The sequence below is a fragment of the Onychomys torridus genome, chromosome 4 (genome assembly GCF_903995425.1).
Source record: "Onychomys torridus chromosome 4, mOncTor1.1, whole genome shotgun sequence".
Taxonomy (NCBI): Eukaryota; Metazoa; Chordata; class Mammalia; order Rodentia; family Cricetidae; genus Onychomys; species Onychomys torridus.
Window position 1 is genome coordinate 43,298,607 of NC_050446.1, and position 25,363 is coordinate 43,323,969.

General features: G+C 38.2%; 1 protein-coding gene and 1 long non-coding RNA gene across 5 annotated transcripts in view; one reads left to right on the forward strand and one right to left on the reverse strand.

Moving 5' to 3' along the window:
* The window catches only part of LOC118581485, a 53,122-nt gene extending 29,637 nt beyond the window's left edge, over nt 1–23,485 (forward strand). For all 4 annotated transcript variants that reach the window (XR_004944702.1, XR_004944699.1, XR_004944700.1 and 1 more), the window contains 2 exons: nt 22,442–22,621; nt 23,105–23,485. This is a non-coding gene — a long non-coding RNA (uncharacterized LOC118581485). The remainder of the gene's footprint in view (nt 1–22,441; nt 22,622–23,104) is intronic.
* Nucleotides 19,062–25,363, reverse strand: part of Scn9a (sodium voltage-gated channel alpha subunit 9) — a 149,366-nt gene continuing 143,064 nt past the window's right edge. The window contains exons 26-27 of the mRNA XM_036183639.1: nt 25,053–25,323; nt 19,062–22,667 (exon numbers count right to left, since the gene is read on the reverse strand). Of these exons, the coding sequence (XP_036039532.1) occupies nt 21,475–22,667; nt 25,053–25,323 (1,464 nt within the window). The 3' untranslated portion in view covers nt 19,062–21,474. The remainder of the gene's footprint in view (nt 22,668–25,052; nt 25,324–25,363) is intronic.

The window sequence follows — 25,363 nt, forward strand, 5'->3', positions numbered from 1 at the left end:
TAGAGAGCTCTCACCCTGGTGGTAGGGTTGGGGAAGAACTGATGGGCTGACCTGCAACTACCCAGACCCAGAACCAGGGTTATGAATTGGCCTACCCCAACATGCACCTCATCTTTGAACTGCTGGAGCACATGACTAGGCAGGTCCTGCAGATCCAAAGCTGCAAGATCTCCTTGACACAGGGCAACAGCAGGATATCCAAGAGGAATCCAAGTGAGAGCCCAGTATCAATAGTGTAGCAGGAACCAGAGACCTAAACTAGACTAATGTCTTTTTGCAATGAGCATTTGCAAGTAAAGATATATGAACTAAGGAGTATAACCTGTCACACTGTGTCACATTACAGCTTCCATGACAAAATTTTTCTTTCATATTTTTCCTTTTGTCTTAAATTTTATTTTATTTTAGGCAAGTGGGTTGCAAGGGCAAAGGGTGAATATGAAGGGATGGGGAGATAAATGGGATTGATATGCATGATGTGAAAGACACAAAGAATAAGTAAAAGGCAAGTAAAAAAAAATCACCTATTTTTGTGCCAGATTCCAAGGCTGATGTAATAAAATATATAATCTCCATAGTGAAGAACATTTTAATGTTGGAGTCCAAAAATGGCAAATTAGACATAAACACAAATGTTTAAATAAAAGTTGAAAGGCTGAGTTAAAATAAAACCACAATACAAATACATTAATGGCTACCATCTGGCTTATTGGCAAATCAAGGTATATAGATACCATGGTGTCAGAGTCAGCTACAACCCCTATATGCTGAGGCATTCTGAGTAGATCCTGCAGGAGATTATATTGAGCTAACTCAAGGACAAGGCATCGAGTTGATGTCCCCTGATGCTTCAAAGCATGTTATATCACAAGAAGGGAGCAGTTGGAGAGGACACATTGTCACAGTCCTGCTGTGGAATGCTCCGTATGTCAAATATGTTGCTCTGATTGGTTAAAATAAATAAAGTGCTGATTGGCCAGTAGCCAGGCAGGAAGGATAGGATAGGCGGGACAAGGAGGAGGAGAATTCTGGGAAGTGAAGGCTAGAGCAGAGAGACACTGCCAGCCACCATGATGACAAGGAAGATATAAGGTACTGGTAAGCCACAAGCCACGTGGCAAAGTATAGATTAATAGAAATGGGTTAATTTAAGATAAAAGAACTAGATAACAAAAAGCCTGCCATGGCCATACAGTTTATAAGTAATATAAGCACCTGAGTGATTATTTTATAAATGGATTATGGGACCACGGGGGCTTGGTGGCACCTGTAGAGGAGCCCTCCAGTTTCACAGTCCTGAATTGGACTTTGAAACAGGGATGCTCCTGTGTTCCCCAATTCACTCTTGTTCAGTTTATGACTTTTTATTTGCTCAGATCACCTGATTTAATGACTCATTTGATCAGATCTCAGAGGCTTTGCTTCTCCCACTTCCATGCAATCTGAGAATTGTCTGTTTCCAGTGATACTGGTTTGTTAAGTGTCCCCTTGGCCATGCCTTCCAAGAAGCTCATCTCTGATGGAAAGCTGCCATTTTGAGTGGCAGGTCCCGGCTTCACACCATGCTTTTCTCCCTCCAAGGGAAGGCTTGGATGGGCAGTGGGAAGGGTATTCAAGAATGACAAAGTACTGGCAATATACATAGCCAAAGTGCAGATGCAGAAAGATATGCAAGGTGGTAGCACTGACTGAGATCACAGGATTGAATGGGGGAACTGTGGAGGACTGAAGTGATAATGCCAACTGAAGTTAGTCTATAAATGAATAGTACCCGAATAATCAGTATGGATCAATCCTATTTGAAACAGGAGCCAATTAAGGATCTTCAGTTGGTATCATCTTTACTAACCTTGGACATAATAGATACCAATTTGTGAATATGATATATAATATATTGAAAATAGGAAGGTTGTGCCATAACCCAAAAGTGAGGAAATGAGAACCTTGGCTGGGATGTTGATAGTGAATACAAAAAGAAGAGACTGACATTGAAAGGCATAATGGTGTTACTTACACCCTCAAATGGTTTTTGTTGTGTCGTGTTTACACAGAATGGGTTATCACTGATTACTTTGTGGATTTCAGATAAAGCCCCAATAGTAGTCAACATGCCTCTTATAATTTCATCTAAACTCCTTGTTAAAATAATCAGCTTCATTAAAAGTTTTTTTTTCTTGGCCCTTTCTAATGCAGTAGCTTTCAATTCATTCTCTTGCCTAATTGCTCTGGATTGGATACTTGTTTCATGTTGAGTAGAAATGAATGGTGATAGTGAGCATGCTTGTCTGGTTCTAGTTCTTGATGTGATTGTCATGTAACATTTCGATGAGAAACTCTCAGCTACTCTCGTTGGGGTGATGCTAGGCATGGACTTATTCTTCATTGCCTCTATTTTGCTGAGACACATTCCTTCTATCCATAACTTGTTGGGATTTATCATAGAGAGGTGTATTATCCTCAAAAGTTCTAATATGCTAACTAGGCCCAGATTTACTGATGATCTTCCTTTAGACATTATTTCTAGACAATAAGCTTTATTGACAGGTCATGGCACCTTTCCATAATTTTTCATTTTTTTTCTTTATTTTTTAAGCAAAAATTCTATAAAATATGTCCCCAATAAGAATGAAAGTTTGTTTAAAAAAAAAGAAAAAAAAAAAACCAAATCTGTGGACAAAGCAAATCTGCTTGAAGTCTCAGCAGCAGCAACAGCAGGATTCTGGAGGGTCCCGGGAAGATGTAAGAGTGGGGAAGGCGACAAAGGAAATAGGGGAGAAAACAGCCATGCATCACATGGCAGGATTGGAAGCATGAGATGACGGGAACGGCCAACAAGATAAAATTCCCAAGAGATAAACGACATTGGCCTTGTCAAACAAAAGTGCAAAGCCAACTGCATGCTTCTTTCAGATACATTACCCTGCTTTCTTTATGGAATGTGAAAACTGACTTAATTCCCCCAGAATCCAATATCATTTATTACGTAGTAACAGGAAATGGATTTGTCAGTAATAAACTGACTCACATGATGGAAGTAGGGAAAAACAAGAACAGTATTTGAATAATGCACACGAAGGGCTGGATCTGAAACATCCCTAGCAGCCTTACATCTTCAGTGTTTTCCTCCTGCTGCTTCATTGTTGAAGCTGAAACCGGCTTCACAGGCCAGCAGATGGAGACATGGGACAAAGCATTTTGAGGCTTGCAGGTCATACTAGAGCCACGCTTCCTCTCTGCAACTAACTTATCACTTAAAGAGTATTAACGTATTACTCATGCATAAAGACCAATATATTGCTATAATATCAGACCGTTAACAACTGATGAGAATGTAGGCCCGTTGCTTCCTGTTTGTGGGAGGTGAGTTCTATAAGAGAAGACACAGGTAATCTCTTCGCTTACCTTGTACCAAGGGGAAACTCATGAAGCTCCAGTTTCCCAAGTGTTGGAACTATGAGCTTGAGCCACGATGCCCCACCCCTCCTTTAACATCCTTGCTTGGAATTCCTCTACATACAGGAAGTCTGGGAGTATGTTTTGAAAACAGGAGATAATGTAATTTTTCCGCCTTATTCTGCCATGTCTAAGCACCAATGTTGCTATAGCTATTGATGCTAATGCTCTGTGACTTTAAATTTCCCTTTTACACTATTCCTCTATTTACTCTCCATGCTAATCTGTACTTAAGGACAGAGCACATACAGACGACAGTGTCCTCTGGTTGTTAGAGCCATCATCATAGGAAGATACCTCCCCTTTTTTCTTCAGTATCTTTTCTTTCAGTCTGGATTCCTTGGTGTCCAAGACATTAAAATTATAGGTTTTTTTTGTGTGTGTGTGTTTTTTTTGTATATCCTTCTCTGAATTTCTATTTTAAGGATTTCATTCCAGTGAACCATATACTCCACAGCAGATAGGAATAAATTTTGCATCATCTGTGAGGGAGACAGGATATTTAGAAAATTGTTATGATATTAAGAAGCAGCTCAACACTTGCCTTTTATTTTATTTTTGGTTTTTTGAGACAGGGTTTTTCTGTTTAGCTTTGTGCCTGTTTCAAAATTCTTCTGTTGTTCTTTTTTTTTGTTGTTGTTGTTTTATTTTTATTTTTTAAAGATTTTATTTATTTTATTGTATATACAGTGTAATGTCTGCATGTATCCTTGCAGGCCAGAAGAGGGCACTAGATCTCATTACAGATGGTTGTGAGCCATCATGTGGTTGCTGGGAATTGAACTCAGGACCTCTGGAAGAACCGCTGTTCTTAACCACTGAGCCATCTCTCCAGCCCTCTTCTGTTGTTCTTGGCTCTTTGGATTACCATCCCTGACACACTGAAAGATATAACACCCTAACATCAAAGAGATTTTAGTTTAAAGTCTTGTTTTTTCCCTTTCATGAGGCATTCTCTTGGGTAAGTTACTGAGGTTAGCTCCCCATTTCTGACACATGACTAACAAATTAATTCTGCAGGGTTGTAGTAAAGGAGAAGAGATGGATATAAAATGTTTCACTGCATCATTGGTGCATAGTAGATTTGCTGACTCCAGCATGGAGGAGCAGGGTAAGGCAGTGGTGCAGGGCTCCTCCACACGTTATAGCTGGTGGCTTCCAGATTGATTGCTTGGAATTGGCCATGATGTAGTTGCATGATCAAAACTGGCAAAATGCACATACATTATGAGCTTTATTGCCTAACCTGATCGGGGCCCCACATTAGATACCTGTTACTTAAAAAATTTCTTTAAATACATATATAAACTGAAGCTTTATCCTCCAAGAGAGCTGAGTATTAGACATTTACCAGCATAGCCAATGAGAGTCTTTATTCTTGTGATCGCCTATTGATGAGCTAATTTGGAAATTATTTGCTTTTGTTTCATGGAGCAAACAAAAAATTGCAAAACCAAAGCCTAGACAGCTGATGCCCAGGAAAGCCTTTTACTGAAATTTCTGTCTAGCCATGTAGCCACTATGTTCATCTAAAATTTCTCTCTTAAGTTTACATTTGTGGACTGTGTGCAGACATCAACTTGTAACCTTCTCAGGGGATCAACCCATCAGGGATTTTCCATTTATGTCAAACTACCTGATTCCACAGCTCTAAAAACTCCATCTGTGCTGGATAATTTTATGACAACTTGATAAAACTAAAGTCATTAGAGGGGAGGGAACCTCATTTTATAAAGTGCCTCCATAAGATCAGGCTGTGGCCAGGTCTGTAGGGTCCTTCCATTCTCTCTCTCTCTCTCTCTCTCTCTCTCTCTCTCTCTCTCTCTCTCTTACATCCCAGCCACAGTTTCTTCTCCCTCCTCCCAGTCCCTCATTCCCTCTGTCCCCACCTCTCAATCCACTCTTCCTCTGTTTCTATTCAGGAGAGGATGGGCTTCTTATGGATATGTACAAAATAGGGCATTTTCTTAATTGGTGATTGATGGGGGAAGGCCAAGCCCATTACAGGTGGTGCTTTCACTGGGCTAGTGATCCTAGGTTCTATAAAAAGCAGGTTGAACAAGCCAATAAGCAGCATGCATCCATGGCCTCTTCACCGGCTCCTGGCTCCAAGTTCCTGCCCTGTTTGAGTTTCTATCCTGACATCCTTTGATGAACAGTGATCTAGAAGTGTAATCCAAATAAACCCTCTCCTCCCCAACTTGCTTTTGGTCTTGGTGTTTCATTATGGTGTTTCACCATCTAACTATATGTTGAGGATCTTCTGGCTGTTCCACCATCTTGGAATGGAGCTAGCTTCAACAGATCAAGTCTCTCCCTCACAACACCACAATTTTCACTAATGAGAGAACACAGAGCCATGCTAATCAAAGTACACTATGTTTAGATTATACTAAATGATGAGATAAAAAAAAATAAAGTACCTTAATGACAAAAAACTAGGAACATTTGACAGGTTGATTAGGAAAGGCCACATAGGGGAGATATTTCAGAGGTGAAATATGAAAAGATGCTTCTATGTTTAGAAGGTCCTAGGTGGAAATCAAGAGGAAGATACTGGGAGAAGAATGGGCTTGTTGGATCCAAGAACAGAAGACCAGGGTAGGCAGAACACTGAGTCTAAGAAGTGAGGCATGGGGCAGGGTAGTAGGGATATGAAACTATGTTAAGAGCAGTGAGTTGTGAGTGTGTGTGTGTGTGTGTGTGTGTGTGCATGTGTCTCTGTGTGTGTGCTGAGTGGGGGATGTAACAGTATGGAATGTAACTAGGCTGTATGGTGAATGTAACAATGTGTAATGTATCTGTGGGGAGACAGAGTAAGAGACCATTTTTAAGATGAAGTAAAACAGAAAGTTACCATCAGAAAGTGCCCGTGTTTCCTTTTTTCCCTTCAGATAGAAAAAGTCTAGCCTTCAGATAGATAAGAATTTTTCCTAAGATCATGTTTCTTGCATTACCCTGATGGTGACTGGAGGCTGGCCCTCCCAGCTACTGATAGTTCTAATGTAGGCCAAGCAGTGATTGAAAGTCTGTATATTTTGTGCAAGTGTGAGAAAGAGCTGTTCGTTGTTGCCTCATTTCTTTCAAACCTTTTGCTAGGGTAAATGATAATGCATTTCTGATATTTCCAAGTTCTTAGATTTCTCTGTATTATTAGTAACGTACAATTTAAATGCAATGGGAATATAATTGTTCGACTAAATTACCCAGTAATTGCCCTAATATAAAGCAATTAAAATAATATTTAAATTTACAAATGTAATTCTCATTCTTAATGAGTCTCCACAAGTCTTTAATTTTCTATTTCCTTTCTGATTTTAGCCATTTTCAGTTTCCCCTGAGAGGCCTTAGAAATTAAAAAAAAAAAAGAAAAATTATTTTGAAAGCCCAAGTTTTACTGTAATAGCTTAAGTATTATGACTTTTAGGCTGCATTCCAGGAGATTCATGGACAGGGAATCATTTAGTGATAATCTAGTATCTAGCAACTAGATGGTCAGATAGCTTGGGGGATGATAAAATATTAAAATTTAATAAACATTATTTTGCATGTAAGACTAAACTTTCAAGCAATTAATGATTTCTAGGTACCAAAAGCAAAGGAGAAATAATCCAGAGAATGGTAGGTGATCTGCTGCTCTCAGTAACCTAGAGATGTGCTTGTTGCTATTGCTGTTAGTATCATACAGAGGTCTGATAAATATCTACTGCCATGACAGATTATAAATATGTATTTCAAATATGAATGTCTGAGTCATTTTTCTATTGCTGTGAAGAGACACCATGATCATTAAAAAAAAAGCATTTAATCGGGGACTGGTTTACAGTTTCAGAAGTTTAGTCTGTTATCATCATGGTAGGGAACATGGCAGCATGCTTGGTGCTGGGGCAGTAGTTGAGAAGTACATCCTGATCTGCAAGCAGGCAGGCAGGCAGACAGGCAGAGAGAGAGAGAGAGAGAGAGAGAGAGAGAGAGAGAGAGAGAGAGGAGATGAAGGGGGAGGGAGAGACAGACAGAGAGAAAGAGACAGAGAGAGAAAGATACAGATAGAGAGAGACACAGAGAGACAGGCAGACATAGAGACTGAGGGAGAAACAGAGAGTCAGAGAACAGAAAGAATGGGCCTGCCATGGGCTTTTGAAGCCTCAAAGCCCACATACTTCCCCCAACAAGACTACACCTACTCCAACAATGTCACACCTCCTAATCTTTGAAATCCTTCCAAACAGTTCCACTCCCTGGTGACCAAGCATGCAAATCTGTGAGCCTATGGGGGCCATTCTCATTCAGACCTCCACAACATACTCTTATGTTTAGGTAAACTATCCGAAGCAGATGCTGGGAACTGAACTCTCATCTCCTGGAAATGCTCTTAACCACTTAACTGTCTTTCCTACTCAAGACTTCCTTTTGTTGCCTTAACCTTGAAGATATTTTTTTTTTTATTATCTGGAATTCTTTTCAGAAATAGTCATTCTTATGGTGATATCTTGTTGGTTGTTTTCCTCTGAGGATAATTTAAAAAGAGAAAACTATTTATATCTCAATGTATTGGTAAGACAGCATTTATGTTGGCCATTCTCTCATTTATTTCTTTAATGTCTGGAGTCTTTTAAATGCCTTTATTCATCTACAATGCTGTTTTATGTGAAATATTTCCTACTGCTCTATTTTAATATCTTTGCATTTTTGTTTACTATATTTATTTTCTTAGTGTTCATCCTGAGAATTAACACTGGCATGTTAATTTATAGCAATATAGCTTGTATTACTACTCAGATAACTTTAACAGCACACAGAATCTTTGCCTGTCTTGGTCTCTTCCCCTCTTCTCCCCATTGGGCTGTTATATAATACAAATGGCGGCTTTGTCCATCCTGAACCCATCTAAACCCATTGTACACATTGAGAAGTTTTGCTTTGTATACTTGGATCCTAAAGTCCTATGGAAAAATAGAGGAGCTCCAAACAAAAATATGTGTGTATATATGTAGAATCACATACTGTAGCTCAGACCTGTTTGAACTTAGTAAATATCCTCATACTCACAGCAATCCTCCTGCTTTGGTTTTCCAAGTGATGAGATTATAGGAGTGAGCCACCATGCTCTGATCTATGCTTTTTATTATTCACTGGGTTAATTTTACCAGGATCCTTATTGCTTCTTGTCATTTAAAGTTACTACCCAGTGCCCTTGCATTTCATCTTGGAGACCAACTGTAGGAGTATTTGTGTTGTGCCAGTAGCACACTCATTCAGTTTTTAAGTATTTAAAACTGTTTTATGCTTATGTTTTCTGTAAGTTTCCTGAGCAGAGGTGTCCTAGCTGAGAGTCTTCCAAGCATTTTGAAATATCCTTCAGTCTTCTGACCTTCAAGGTGTCTAATGCTAAATAAGTTGCTAGTCTTATCAGCTATTCCTTCTATATGACAATTCTTTGTCTTACTTTTGGCAGTGTGACAAGGGCGCGTTTGGGTGCATCTCTAATGTCTGATGTATCTCACTGAACTTCCGGAATATGGTCTCCAGATCTAGGAAGCTTCCATCCATCGTTTCTGTTATGCCCAGACCACAGGGACCCCCGAGAGATCACCACAGAGGTCGAATCCCACATGTAAAAGCAAAGAGCCTTTATTATCTTCAAGCTCTGTGCTTGGTCTCTCTGTCTGTCAGATGCAGCAGTGAGAGCAGAGGGCTCAGAGCCCAGGCAGGGCGGGGGTTTTTATCCTAGCAGAGGTTGGGATCAGGGGATTTCCAGGGTTCAGGATCCTGATTGGTCGACATTTGTCTAGGGGGTATAGGGAATGTTTGGAATGTCAGGTATTCCCTCTTAGATGCAGGCCTCACTGGGTGGGATCAGCTTATAACTTTTCCTGGGTCCAGGTGTTGCCTGCCAGAAGCTGTGTCTGGGCCTCTAAGCCTGTCATGGCAGCAGTGAGGTCAAGCTGTTTTGGGGCCCCTCCACAATTTCCCCAAGTGTTTTTCCTCCCTATTCTCTTTCTTCTGCTTCTCTTCTCCCTCTTGGCTATTGATTGGCATGTTTGTTGGCTATCTGCAGGAGCTTGCTTGTTTTCTACCCACTCCTCAGATGAGAGAATCCTAACTGACCTACTTCTATATCATGTTTTCTCTCCTTTACCAGCTCGTGTCCTCTTTTGAGTCACTCTAATGAAACTTTTGGTCTTAAATAAAAGAACCTCTCAGTAGTCACTTCATTTTTGTGGATACTTTTGGCATTCCCTCTGTACTAAAACTTGTTCTTGGTGTTTCCAACCTAGTTACATTTAGTTTGCAGAAAAAAACTAAGAAACTTATTGTTTTAAATAAGCCTAATTACCCAAACATAGAATTTTGAATATATTTTAAATATTGTCTAGGGTATAATGTGTTAGTTTTTAAGCGGTGCTAGGAACACATCCCGAACACGACAAGACCACGGAAGGGTTTTATTAAAGAGGATAGAGGTGACAGGCCTGTGTGAAACACACATGGTGGGAGAGAGAGATAAGGTGGGGGGAAATGAGAGACTCATGCAAGATGGCACCGGCTTTTTAAAGGTTGGGCCGCGAATGCGTACAGGAACTCCTGTGGGTACTCCACGCATGCACGTAGATTACATGGCTGCGCGCGTGCACGCGCGCGCTTTACGCAACCACGTAAGGCCATAGAGTCCCGGTCCCGCGAGATGTCTGACCCCGAGATGGCTATTCTGAACCACAAATAGTTAGGCGGTCCGCCCGGCAAGCCCAACTGTGTGGACATGTAATTATCTATCATAATGAACCTGGGATTACCTGGGGGACGGTTACCACTAGCCGTTTACTTTTCTTTTGATCTTTCTGGGTGAGGGTGCCATTTCCTTCAGTAGTGAAACCATGGTGGGGGGGTTATTCCATAATTTTTTTTTTTTGTTGTTAAAAATGTAGACAATTTAAAATAATATAGCATTGGAAATGGGTTTTTTTCAGCTGTCATTTGGTTTGTGCTGTTTCTCTTTGTTCCTTCTGCTGTTTGTTCGGAGACTTTCTGGAGTTAAGTCAAACCATCTATGGTCCTTGCATTTTTAAGTACTGCCTCAATCCAACAGAGGTGACAATTAAGGACAGGTATTGTTTTGGCATGCTTACAGGCCAGTGCTTGCACTTGGCCTTGTAGATTCCAGAAAGAGCTAGAGTTTTACAAGATCTAGTACAGCCATCTCATTCCCCAGCCTTTCTTTAAAAAGAAAAATAACAGCAACTTATTTGTACCTATTCTTATCATATCCTCACACAAATGCTTTGTTAAGTTATTGTAAACAAGCCCTGGATAAGTCTATTTGTCCTGGCTGATATCTGAGTTATGCTGAGAAAAGTAGCCTTGCAAATGTGCTTTTCAGAGAATGTCTAGATAGATCAAGTAGCAACATTTTTGGGGGGTTTGGGGGAATGAAGGATTCCAGGTATGTTCTGTCCTTCCAGAAGCTTGGGGTCTCAGCCCCCGCCCCCATTTATCAAAGGCTATTGCAGCACTTGTTGCTCTTCCCAAAAGTCAACAACTTCCCTAAAACTTTCGCATGGCTAATTCTCAGAGTTCTGAAAATGTTTGTTTGTCTGAATCATTGCAATAATTTTCACTACTTACAGAGAAGAGGATTTCTGGAAGTCTTTATTCATTTATTTCCAGAGATGTCTTGAAAGTCTAAATTCATTAAGATTTTGAACCAAACTGTCAAATTAAATAAGCATTAATTTTAAGTTACCCAGTTAGGAGTGAGAAGTTACTATTTAGAATAAAATGCTTGATGGGTGTTGGTAGTGCATGCCTTTAATCCCAGCGCTCTGGAGGCAAAGACAGACAGATCTGAGTTTGAGACCAGCCTGGTCTACAGAGAAAGTTCCAGGACAGCCAGAGCTAGTCAGAGAAACCCTGTCTAAAAAAGAAAAGGTTTGTGTGTGATATATTTATGGTAGCAGCATATAAAATATTGTAATGAATGCCTACACAGAGTATTTCTAATTTAGAACACTGGGTGATTTTCAGGCTGTGTGACATCTATAGATGTTATTTTTCTTAAGCATAATCCTTTCTGACACATTAGAATAAGCAAAGTCATCTTTGACTTTTCCTATGAAGAACGGGAAGCCTCATGTTGGAGAATAATGGTATGCAGAGAAAGTTGATGAACTTGCCTTTTCAACATCTAAGGTACAAGGAAATATATGTACATATATATATATATATTTCTACATGTAATGAATTCAAAAGTAGCCTCCCCTCTGTGGTTATTGCACATAATTATTAGCAAGGGTAGAAAAAGTCATTCACTATTCATTCATTGATAAACAAAGCCAAGAACAATTGTTCTCAAAGGGAGATTTTTGTCCCCAGAAAAAAGTTGGCATAGTGTAGAGACATCTTGAATGAATTAAACATATAAGCGCAGTCTATTGACATTTAGTAGTCACAGACAAGGGATGCACAGCACAATCCACCAGGTGGCTCCCTACAACAAAGAATGAACTAATTCAATGCTGAGCACTGTGACTATTGAGACGCCTCAGGGCAAGGCGTCTTTAATGTAGAATCATTATTTTGTATATAAAGTTATTTGTTTTTATTTTGTTCTTATATTTAAAACTATTGACGAGAAGTTGTGAACTTAGTCCTTACAGTTACACCAGTTATGTTTGCTCATTTTATGAGTAGTGCAGTTCAGATCCACATAATTATTTGTGTTAGAGCCTCTTGCAGGACTGTTATATGAACTATCTATGTGTGAAAATTGCCCGAATCTAACTGGATTATTAATAAAAAATAAACACAGGAGGCAATAAACAAAAATTTCTTTTACATTATTATCTGATGATAACAGTTCCCAAAGACTCCAAGATCACACCCTTACAGAGGATCCACCATGACCATATACACAAAACATCGTCTGCAAACACATTTGCTTAGCAACTTTCTGTTCTCCCTCACAGTGGCACCACGCTTATCATCCCTGACATCTAAGGACTGTTACTTTAAAATATACTATTTAATCCTTCTGATTTCATCTTTAAAATACTTTTTAAAAAAAATTTATTCACAGCTCCCTGGCATATATTCCCACTGTTATGCTCTGCTATTTCCAAAAAATCAATATTTAAAGGAAAATTTCTCTCTGATTATTACATGGGTTGATATAGGCATGTCTCATTGTTTAAATACAAGATAATCTGAAAGAAGGTTGTTAAGACAGAGGCATACAGGATAATATAGTGAAACAGGCAAAACAAGAGAAGCAGGCATGGCTTAGGGCTTGTAGTCAGAATATGGCTGTTGGCAAAATAGTATAGACTTCATAAAATTATTGCTAAGAGTTTTAGGGTGGAAAAATATTAGTGGGTTTCAAGGGGAGAAATGGCACAAAATTTGAAGCACATAAACAACATCATTGGACAAAATTCATTCTGGCTATGTGTATGAAAAACAATTTGTAAGTGTGGTGAGTTGGAATCAAGAGGTTATTGTATTGTGTTCTAAACAGGGGTAAGTTATGAATGGTGGGGATTGGGGGGCAGTGAGTTAGGCACTGGCAATGCAAATTAGAGTCAATTAATGAATTTGCATTTCAAGTATTAGCTAAAATGAATAAGTATTAGTGAAGGATCATAGATGGACCAGGAAGAAAGTTATTCAGAAAACAAGCAGGTGGGTGGTGATATCTATCACCAAGAAGAAAACTGTAAACTATATTATACATACACATGCTATCATCAATACCATGGGGGTAGTAGCTTCAGAAGAAGAGAGCAGAGATGCTGCTTTCCTATGAGGACCAAGTAAGGATGCAGGTCTTACCAGCTCAGAACAGAGGTCTACCTAGGGGTGATGCTGGTAAGAAGCCTGCTCTTAGATTCTTCTCTCATGGAACTATTAGAAATAAAATGCTTTGTTTTAGTTACCCAGTATTTGGTGTTTTGTTGTAACCTCCTGCGGTAACTCAAATAGGAACTAACACAAACACAGTAATAACCTAGCTACTTCTATTATTATAAACGCTAGTGTATTCTTGGCTTCTCACTCAAATGTCTCACATCTTTTTACATCATACAATACACTAAAGTGGTGCTTTAAGGGTTAAATATACTTTACATCCCTCCTGACATATATTGACTTGGAAACATGTTTATGATCCACGAATGACACTTTGGGATGCATTACTGCAGTTCCCCTTTTGGCTTACATTTTAAACACATGGGCTGTCAGGTGTATGTCATAGTCTCATTGACCTGGAGAACCCACTTTCTTTTGCTTCTGATTATAAACTGATGAGCTGACTTGAAGCCAAGAACAGAATGCACTAATTGGTAGATATGGAAAGCATGGTAATCAGGGATGAAAATCTTCCCTTTAAATTTCTAAGACTGACTGGCACCTGCCTTACTTGAGGGTTTTTTTTTTTTTTTTTTTTTTTTTTTTTTTTGTTGTGAGACCAGTACATCAATCTCTCTCTCTTTCTTCAGCTTTTCCTTCCTTTTCCTTCCACAGTTCATTAGCCATTTTGTTTGATCAAAACAAAACCTTTTCTAGTAGTTATTTTTCTCACCCATCTCAATACGTTAGCCCAGCATATACAAATTTAAGAGAATATATTTGTCTTCAATCCCTTGTAACAAATCATCACAAAATTAGCAGCTTAAAATTTCCTTTGATTGCTCATCTTTTTCAGGCAGGGATTAATTAGCTATGGTTATTGGTGTTGTCCTCATGGAGACTCATGCCCTCTCCTTTATTTAAAAAAATTAATTTTGAGAATTTTACTCATGAATGAAATATGATCATACCTACCCTTATTCCCCCAACAACTTCTTTCATATTCCCCCAACACTCCTCTTACCAGTTTCATATCTTTTTTTTTGTTTGTTTCTGATTGCTCATCTTAAGTAAGTGCTGTCAAGATGCTCAGACATGCCTTGTTGTGGGGCCATCTACTAGAGCATGGGAAAATAACGAGTGACTACGTCCTCCATATAGAATGAGTCTCCCTTCCACAGCAACTCTCTATTGCCAATGGCTCCCTATATAATAGGGTGGGGCACAGACATTATCTGCCCCATTTATGCTCAGATTTTGTCTGGCATGATCTTGTATAAGCTGTTGTAAGATCATGGTTTCAGTAGCCATGTCATATCACAAAGAATACATCTCACATCATTCCTCCATACCTTTCTTCAGCCCTTGAATTCTTACTGCTTCATCTTCTGTGATAAGCTTTGGTGATGGTGCTGTGGTTGATACAGATGTTTCATTTAGGGTTGAGCACTGAGACTTTTATCTCAGTACTTTGATCAGTTACATATCTCTTCAAAGTCTGCTGCAAAAAAGAAGCTGCTCCGACCAAGGTTGAGAGCATAAACACAAATATTTAGAAGGCATGTTGAGAGCATGCCATTTAGTGAAATAATAGGAGAAAGTTATATCCTTGTGTCTATGACCTCTTCAGCTATAGGCTTTTAACCATGGTTATTAGTAGTATGATTGCCTCAGGTGGAGCAGGCATCAAATCTGATCAGAAAGCAATTAGCTACCCTAACAGCAGTGCCACTACTGACCAATAGGCGTACGTTGACTATAAGGTCAGTGTTTTAGTTAGGGTTTCTATTGCATTGATAGAACCCCATGACCTAAAGCAAGTCGGGAGGAAAAGATTTATTTTGGCTTATAATTCCTTGACATAGTCCTTCATTGGGGAAAGTCAGAGGATGAACTCTTAAAGGGCAGGAACATGGAGTCAGGAGTAGAGGCGATGGAGGAGTACTGTTTACTCACTTGTTCCTCATAACTTGTTCGCCTGCTTTCTTATAATACCCAGGACCACTAGCCAAGGGGTGGTACCATCCATAATTGGCTGGTCCCTCTCCATTAATCACCTATTAAAAAATGCACTATAGACTTTGCCTATAGGCCAGTCTATGGAGGCATTTTTTCAATTGAGAATTTTTCTTCTCAAATGAGTCTAGCTTCAATCAAGTTGACATAAAACTAGTTAGTATAGTTGGCACCGCAGCATGTATTGCCCAGCACTGGGTAAAACCACTCATGTCTTCTATCTCCCAACATCCTGCATAGCACTTATAGCATTATGAAAACTGGCTAGTGGAGAGGAACTTTCCTTATGAGCTTGAGAATGATTATTCTATATCTAGAATCCAAATGATTTGTATCTTCAGCAGGAGGGTCTTACCATGTAGTTACAGTGGGTCAGGCAGCGCAGTAACAATAGCTTGTGTCATTTTGGAGATCTCTGTGGTCTATTTGGCCAATATGGATGATATTCCATGCCTTGTACGTTTGTAAGTAATGACCTGTGTCTTCTGAGAGCAACAATGTACAGTCATGGACAGAAATTGAAGAGTCATATAGAAGCCCACTACCACACAAACCAATTTAAAAAAGTGTTGAAAGTTAGTGGAACATTTTTGAAAAGAAAGAAAAGGGAGGAGTACTAAGAATCAAAGGACTAAGCAGGGGTGGGGGCAGGGGCAGGGGTAGGGGACAGGGAGGTTAAGAGGTAGTGTGTAACGTCACCAAAACTAAAGATATTGATTTTGCTTCTTTAAGGTGAAGTTCCTGTATTACAGTTATCTTAAACCTTTTATATGAGTGAGATGAAACTCATATAAATACTTCCCATTCTCAAGTGCTATGAAAAATCACGTATTAAAGGGTTTTATTGAACACAAAAATGGGAAAGATACTTAAAAAAATGAAGAGAATAAAACTTTGGATTCACAAACAACTGCAAGATCAACCATAAGTAAAAGAATATTTTCATTAAACTAGCACACCAAAATCTAAGTTAAGTTTAAAAGTATTTGGAAATAATTGTAATTTGAATGGAGAGAATGTTCTTAATGTTAATGAGATATGTTTTCTATAAATTCTACATTTTATGTTTTACTGAAGTATAAATGAGTTATAACAGTATTTTAGAGAGTTATATTTTGATAAGGGGAATATAACTTTAAAGATACTCTGCTTTGATAAGAATACAATAAAATTGAGGATGTATTAGCAAATGTTATATTTGGAACATGTAGTATTTTTACTTGGTTCTTCTAGAGTTTTGATATTCATAGGAGTCTCCGATCTTCCAGCTAGAGCCCATGATAAGCATGACAGAAGGTACTGAAATCTTTTCAAATTAGCTTCCCCCCAGACAGATCAATGACCACTCTAAGTGCAACTAAAGAAAATCAAGCTAAGTGAAGTGTGTTTGCTCTTTTGCTTGCATATAGCTATCAATTATTCATAGTCTTCTGCTGTGTTCACGAGGGGCTGGCTCAGCAGAATTCCCTTCTGCTTTCGCTGATGGGTAATCCCCTCCTCCTAAGAGAGGGATGGCTGCGGGTTCTATGTCTAATTTGCTTGTGGTATGGATTCGTGTGATCTGAGCTTTTCTGTTGGAGGAGAATTCTGTCTATATCAATCACTCATGCTAGATGGTTTATGATGTCATTCAGTGCCTATAATTTTATTTTACAGAGTGACCATGGCAAATATTATTACCATCACTGAGGTCCCTAGAAATATTTTGAAATTATTTTGCATTTTACTATGTTACATGGAAGGTTAAAATAATAACACAATGTATCATGTATAATTTTCACTGTATGTTATTTGAAGATCATTAAAAATATAGGCTGCTCACAGCTAAAATAAAATATAGTGGTTTGTATTAATTGTATACCTAAATTTTAAAACAAATATCCATATTTTTAAAATGATCTAACCTTTTGTAAATGTCCATGTTTTCTGATCTTAACATATTGGTTCAATTCACAAATCATAAAAAATCACAAATTTGAAATATTTGTGTACAGCACATCACTAAATATTCATTCTTTATAGTAGAAGGCATCAAACTCTTCTGGAAATATATTTATACATCCTCATGTGAATCAGGAATGTTGTTATTACTGAGCATGTATATGGGCTGCATTGTGGTTCTGCTCAACACATGCAGCTAGGACTCTCAAAATCCTCAGTAGCACATGGAGTGCCACCCTAGAACCACTATTGAGATCAGTTCTTGATTCTATGTTGTCAATACTAGCTTTAATTGCTTTATGGGAATTGTCTTATCCTATTCTTCCTACCATGTATGAAGTAGGACCCTCTCATATTTTCAGTGAGAACCGAGGTCCATGTAGGTTAATGCATCTAGGAAATTCAGAGGGTCATGGCTTGTTTGGAATCCATATATGGCTCAGACCCTGGCACTTACACTATTACTTGTCATGCGTGCCCTGCAGCTTCCCAATGTCAGTACAAGAAGAAGAACAAGCATGCATTAGTGTTGTGTGGCTAAATGTTTGCCTTTGGTCACTTCCTGTCTCAGTTTCTTCCCCCTCTAAAAATCTCCTTGTGGAACTGAATGAATTACTTTGGGACTCCACACTTCTCTTCTTCAACTTTTGCATCCAGGAGTCATTACACTGAAGCTGTCCATGTTGCAAAGACAAAGAAGGGAGAGAAAAAGAAACAAAGGAAAAAAATACCAACAATCACTAGGGATGCCATGAATTTACCCCTAAAAGTACTGAGACACAAAATAAATAAGACATCATTTTATTTTTAGTGACTTTTATTTTAGATTCTAGTAACATTTTTTTGTCTCAAGTATAGCTACAATGTAATTTTTGACAAACTCAAACATTTTGAGCATTCATGTGTCTATGGATTTTGTAAACAGCATTCATATATTCATGGCTACTGATTCATTTGCTGGGAGCAATTCTTGATTGTTTTTCTCAGGAAACTAATGAAAACATATACTTAAAAACTGATGGCTCTAAACATAAGATCTAAACCAGGTCAATTACTGACCATCCTTATTTAGCTGCCCCCCTTTTTGTTAATTCCATTAATGTTTGATGAATTTGCTAGTATGGACTGTTTTATTTACATATGCATTTAATCTTCACTCTTATAAAACTATCAAAATTCTACAAAATCATGCTAAACATTTATGATTGCAAAATGTGACAATTTGAATTTAGAAATAGCTCATAGATTTCTTTTACTGTTTACACCATGAGAAGAGACAAAATAGCAAAACGAGATTCTTCTGTTTTCACCAAAATTAGGTGTATGGATTTGTGTTCACATACGCTTTCTTTTATTTAATGCTAATTTATATTTTCTGGGTAGTCAGCATTCTATGCCAATAGGTAAAATAAGTTCAGTGACTATGTGACTAGTAGCTTCAGTGGGATGATGTTTTATAATTAGTACAAATACTAGCCAATATGAAAGGGGCTGTAAGCTTGCTTTAAGCTTTTACTAAATCTTATCCTAGTGTCAAATACCATTTTCAGACCAGGTGGTGATGGTGCACACCTTTTAATCCCAGCACTTTGGAGGCGGAAGCAGGCAGCTCTCTGTGAGTTCAAGGCCAGCCTCGTCTACAGAGTGAGTTTCAGGACAGCCAAGGCTACAGAGAGAAGCCCTGTCTCAAAAAAAATATTTTAATTGATACAATGTCATAAGTAGTAATTTTGAGGCTAAACACCCGTGTATTTATACAACTTAATATTACACTTAAAATTATAAGTTCAGAATAAAATATGTTCAGCATGAAGTAGAAAAAAAAGAAACTTTATAACTGTTCTTTTTTGCAATGCTAAAAAAGGTGTGTTGAGTAAAACAGTTGCCAATATATTTTAAATTTACATAAAAATCAGCCACTGTAAAAATATTAATAGCAAATCACTGATAACCCATACCAAACATCTGCATATACTATATCCATAAAAATATTCACAATGGAGTTGTATTTTTAATGGGTGCAAAATAATGAAAAACTGATTTCATATGTTTAAGAAAACTAATTTCTTAATTGAATGTATTAAAACTTGTTACAAATGGAAGGTTTTGTGTGGCTCCCCAATTAAGCTGTCCAAACCTATTCTACAAGCTTAAGTCTAGTTGATTACTGTTTGGAATCTTCCAGAGAACTTAAAACGTAACCCCCACCAAACTAAGTTAAATGATTAAACATAGATGTAGAGAACTGTCAGCCTTACACTTAATTTCTCAGGTCCCTTAGACAAATGTGTGCAATGAGAGTCTCCTATGAGATGTTACACAATGCACCACAATGAGAAAACATTCTGAGCAAGTTCCATAAAATTGTATCTTTGTTTTTGTTTGTTCTTGTAGCTTTGTTTCTTCTCTCCATTTTTACATTTCTCATTCTCTATATAGGTTTCTTCATCTTTCTAGGGATGTTTAAACTTTTTTTTTAAGCTGGGCAAGAAATAAAGAATATGTATTTTGATTGCTTATTATATCAATACTTTTGTGTTACTTTTGAACTTGAAAAGCAAAATGATAAAGTATGTTTTACGCATTTACTTAAAAATTCACTCAGAATCTTTTAAATAAAACCTCCTTTTACTTATCTAGCTCAGCTTTTTTTCTCTGAAAAGATAATGTGTTGGAAGAATCATTTCACCTTGTCAGAATAAAATTATGAGAGAATGTGTTGGGGCCACTTATGTTTACTAAGTGCTTTAAAAGCATAAAGTAGATTTCTAATCCTTAGTAGGGTAGCTACAGCCAGCTCTAAATGAATGTGCTTTTAAAATGATGAGCCCAGGCTATTTTACTGATCAGTGCAAAATATATTTCACACCACACATTAGAATATTAAGGAGGAAGTGACATCTATGCTATTTACAGGTGAAATAATAGAGGTTCAGAGGATCACTTCCACAATTAGGGAAGTTAGTGGTAATCAAGCAAGCTGATGAGGCTCACTCTTTGAATGCCATTTCATTCATACTAAACACCTGGTGGGCAGGTATTAAAAGCCTGGTGTTCCTTGTACCTTGGGAAGCTGCCAAATACATTAAGGATTGTATTTAAGAGATGCAGTACATACTGTGCTCCGGTCATCTGCTCAAACAAGTGCTAGGGTATCAAGTAGCTAATTGCATTTCAGGGTATATTTCATTAAAAGGAAACATTAAATTTGCTCAGAGACAAAGTATGACAAACCAACACGGCATGAGAAGATAAATGTGGCAACTGGTGTTAAGAGTTGAGTCATTAGCTATCTTATTGGGCAAGTCGGATTGAATAAATGGGAGTAAATGGAACTTTGTAAACTAATTTTCTGTTAATAGTCTTCATGTTTTTATATTGGGAAATGTGATATATATTTTAAATAATTTTTCAAGGTCTGTGGTTACTGTACATACAAAGTGGGACATTAGAAAAGCAGGCTAGCTGTTCTCAATGAACTTGAAGTTTGAGCTAAGCAACTGAGGTGGGAGAATCATGTGAGCACAAAACTCCAAAGATGTCCATAAATCAAGGTGAATACTAATCTATGCAAATGCAAGTGATTTCTTAAATAAGTAGTCTACAAATGTTTTCAATCCCATGACATTTTATAGATACCTATACATTGCTTTTGATGCAGTGTAGGATAAGTTTGAGCACCTCAAAATAGAAACTGAACTCTATTTAAGGATGAAGATTCTGACTCCCTAATAATAAGATGTTTTGACAAAACCTTCATTACTAATTCCCATTACTTTTATAAGGAATTTTATTGCACTGAATTCCAAACCATAGCTAATCCTGTTTGTATTTGTGTCTGTGTGCGTGGATGCATGTCTACCTGAATTTCTATATTGAGATGGGGTACATGTTTAATTAGAATCTAGAGAAAAGATATGGAGGCAAATGAGAAAATGTTCTTTCTCTATGGTTTTCCGATTTGCTGAATGATTAAATCACCCTCGATTGCAGTAATGATTATTCCCTACAGAGTTACAGTCACAATTCTTACAGAATCATTTACCAAAGCAAAAATAGCCATGTGCTAGTGCTGCCCTCTGCTCGTTGGATCAAAACTAGTGACTGTGCAGCCTTTGAGAATATTTTGATAAAAAGAGTTTGGCATAGACCTCCGCAGAGGAGTCTTATTAACACCAGTGAGTCACCTTCACAGGCTGTAAACAGTAGAGCAAAACTGAAGCTCTATTCCTCGCTTTCTTTCCCATCCTTCCCCTTGTCTTCCTTTTCTGTTTTGTCTGTTTCATATTTCTCTTGGTCTGGCTTTGTGACACTGTCGTAGGAAGGTGGAGAGACGGCAGAGGCAGTCGCATCTGTCTTTTCTGGACTTGAGTTCTCGTTAACATTATCAAAAACTATATCTTCTTTATTGGGCAGGTCATCATCCCTGTCTCCATCTTTTATGTATATACTTGATATATTTTTGACGTTTTGCCGAAGGCGGTACCTTCTGTAAGCACGCTGAATGATAGTAGCAGATACATCCTCTTGTTTTCTTTTTAGTGTGGTTGTAATGGGTTCGTAGGACACTTTGGAAGGATTTGCGGACATAAACCTTTCTTCCATCTGTGAACGAAGAGAATCCATCTCTCCGCCCTCACCCAAAACCCGCTTTGTAAAGGCAAATAAGATGTCCAGGCAGTGGATGCGGTCTCCGCTCACCATGGGCAGATCCATGGCAATGAGCTGGACTTTGTTGGGTTTCGCGATGAGAAGAGGAGGATCCAGGGCAGCCGCAAAGTCAGAGAGCTTGCAGAACTCTATGAACTGCGTGGCATCAGGGTCGAACTTCTCCCAGACCTCATAGAACATCTCAAAGTCGTCCTCACTCAGGGGTTCAGTACTTTCCTCAGTGGCGACGCTGAAGTTCTCCAGGATGACGGCGATGTACATGTTCACCACAACAAGGAAGGATATGATGATGTAGCTGACAAAATAGAAAATCCCCACAGACGGGTTCCCACAGTCTCCTTCCACTGAACTTCCTGGATGAATTTTTTTTGGGTCACAGTCAGGAGGTGCACTGTTGAGGATGGGAGCCAGCAGTCCATCCCAGCCTGCAGAGGTGGTGATTTGGAACAGGCAGATCATGCTATTGCCAAAGGTCTCAAAGTTGAACATGTCATTAATTCCAGCTTCCTTTTTAACATAGGCAAAGTTGGACATCCCAAAGATGGCATAGATGAACATGACCAGGAAAAGCAGGAGGCCGATGTTGAACAGCGCAGGAAGGGACATCATCAGAGCAAAGAGCAACGTGCGGATCCCCTTGGCGCCTTTGATGAGGCGAAGGATTCGGCCAATCCTGGCCAGGCGGATGACTCGGAACAGGGTAGGGGACACAAAGTACTTCTCTATCATCTCGGCCAGAAACATTCCTATGTGAGAGGTGGGGGGGGAAGGAAATGTTTAGATATCCATGTGCCACAATATCATGAATCCAAATCACTTCATCTGCTATCTTACAAATTCAGAATTGCTGTTCTTTCTTGAATTCAATATTTTAGCAAATAACTGCTTGTGACATTTTTCCACCTTAACTAAATTCATGGACACATTCCTCTTTATTTTTGTCTGTAAAATGTTTTTCTTTCTCTTAGACTAAAGTTGTGTCATACACAGAAAGAATACATATGCTTATGCCCCAAAATCTATTTCCAGGACTCAAGATGGAGCTCAGAGATAGAGCCATCCATAAACTAGATACTACTAATAAAAAACAAGAGGAAAAAAAGAGGGGGAGGGAGAAATAATAAAATATATATTTTTTTAAATTTCAAAAATTTTCTAACTTTTTTTTTTTTTTTTTTTAAAGATTGGGTCTGACCATGTAAACCTTGCCCTTGGCTGGACTGGAAATTGATATGTACAGGAGGTGGGCCTGAAACTCAGAGATCTGCCTGCCTGGGCCTCCCCAGTGCTGTGATTACAGGTGTGTACCACTCCAGTTGCTCCACATTTTAATACTATCCTTTGACTTTTATCGCTATCAAACTGAGTAAATTACTAATTGTATATTAAAGTCTAGTGTTTAGTTTCTCTGAATCCTTCGAATTTTAATTTTTAAACACAGTTATAGCAATTATCACAGCTGTATTTTCAGTCTATAACTACCACCATATGAAATGTTTCACTGATAATTTTATGGAAATTACAAATTAATTTCGTAAAACTAGTCACTGGGTCTGGAGAGGTGGCTCAGAGGTTAAGGGCTCTTGCTTCTCTTGCAGGGGACATGAGTTTGGTTCCTAGCACCTATACCTGGTGGCTCACAACTGCCTGTAACTTCAACTCCAGGGGGTCTGAAACCCTCTTCTGTCTTATGTGCGTACACACACACACACACACACATGACATACACTCACACAGATACACTCATATTATTAAAAATAAATGAAAATCTTCAGAAAGTCCTAATCTCAACGACCACCTTTGTAACCAAGCAGAAGATAACCCTTCAATTATTTCAGCCTCTTCTGCCCTTTAGTTTTTTCACAGAAGTCTTATACAGTAAATTTGTTACTAGATTTCTAATTTTTTTATTATAATTTTGAATTGAAATTTTGTCCAATATATTTTCTATTTTTGGTTAACATTTAAGAAAATTACCAGTGTTGGTTAAGTGCAATTTATAATTTGGCTTTTCTGAACTCCAATTGATTTAAAAAAAGTTTTGAGTTAAAAAAATGTTTTGCAACTGTCTGACTAGGTAGCCCAGGATGGTCTGGAACTCCATGTCCTCCTGGGAAAGCCCATTTAATGACTGGATTGCAGATAGATATACATGGCCACAGCCAGCTCTTTCACTTTAGGAGTCTCATTATATGGTGAGGATAAAAATAAATCACTCCTGGGTTTTAATGAATGCACCTCCTTGTTTTTTTGTGTTTTGTTTTGTTTTGTTTTAAAACAAAGCTCTGCTTAGCATTGCTAAAACTATGTGATAGAAGGATGTTCTTTTATTGTCCTGACTGAATGGGAAAGTTTCTAATATTATATTTCACATTGTCACTATGACATCACTACCTGAGTTTTAATGTGCTTTGCTTTACAACATCTAGTGACAATATTATTTAAAAATTGATTTTAAGTCATTTGGCGTTCTTTATTGTGGTTTTGGATTATACAACCTTTAGCTTTTGTGGCCCTGTTTGATCAGCTATGAGTTTAATTCCACAATTTATTCTATCAAGAAATTTCAATGCTAAAAATGAAATATAACTTTAAAATATTAGCGTGTAGAGAAAGAGAACAAGACAGAGATGATGGTGTATATAAAGAGAAGGTATATAAAACCTGTGTTACACAGATACCAGCTGCTAGCTGAGAAATTACTGAATTTTAGTTATAGACTGGCCAAGTTTTAAGAGACAAAAATGTCAGTTTTTGATATTTTAAGTTCAGGATTAATTTAACAACCAAAAATATGCTGGTATCCCTGAACCTGCTAAAACTAGAATTACAAGGGCATTCTTCATTAGCACCCAGGACACATCTATGGACAGATATCCATTGGCAGGCTCCTAGAGGCAGACCTGGGGACAAACCTCAATAGGAATTCTTCCTGATAGACCTAACATTTGGCTTTTGGGACTTGGGCTTGAACTTGGGAATTTTGACATGAAAGAATTTGCTTTCTTTCTAACTCTCCTCCCTTCTTTCATGCTAATCATTCACTTGAAAGGAAAAACAGATCTCAAGCATGCAGACACCTCTCTGAGCAGAGTATACTTTATGAAAATGTGATTAATAAGTGGCCTTACCTACAATGGAGAGGATTACTACCACAAAATCAAAAATGTTCCATCCCACAGTGAAGTAGTAATGTCTGAGGGAGATCAGCTTCAGCACACACTCCCCAGTGAACAGGATAATGAAGACCACATTGATCCAATACAAAACATCTGTCATGTAATCACTTTGCCCTTCTTTTTCTACCATCATGGTTACCATGTTGAGGCAAATAAGCACCATGATGGTGATATCAAAGGCTTGATTTGTCACCAAGTCAAATATACATCCTTGGAATTTGTTCTGCAAAACAAACCAAAAATGATACAGAATGTAGAATACA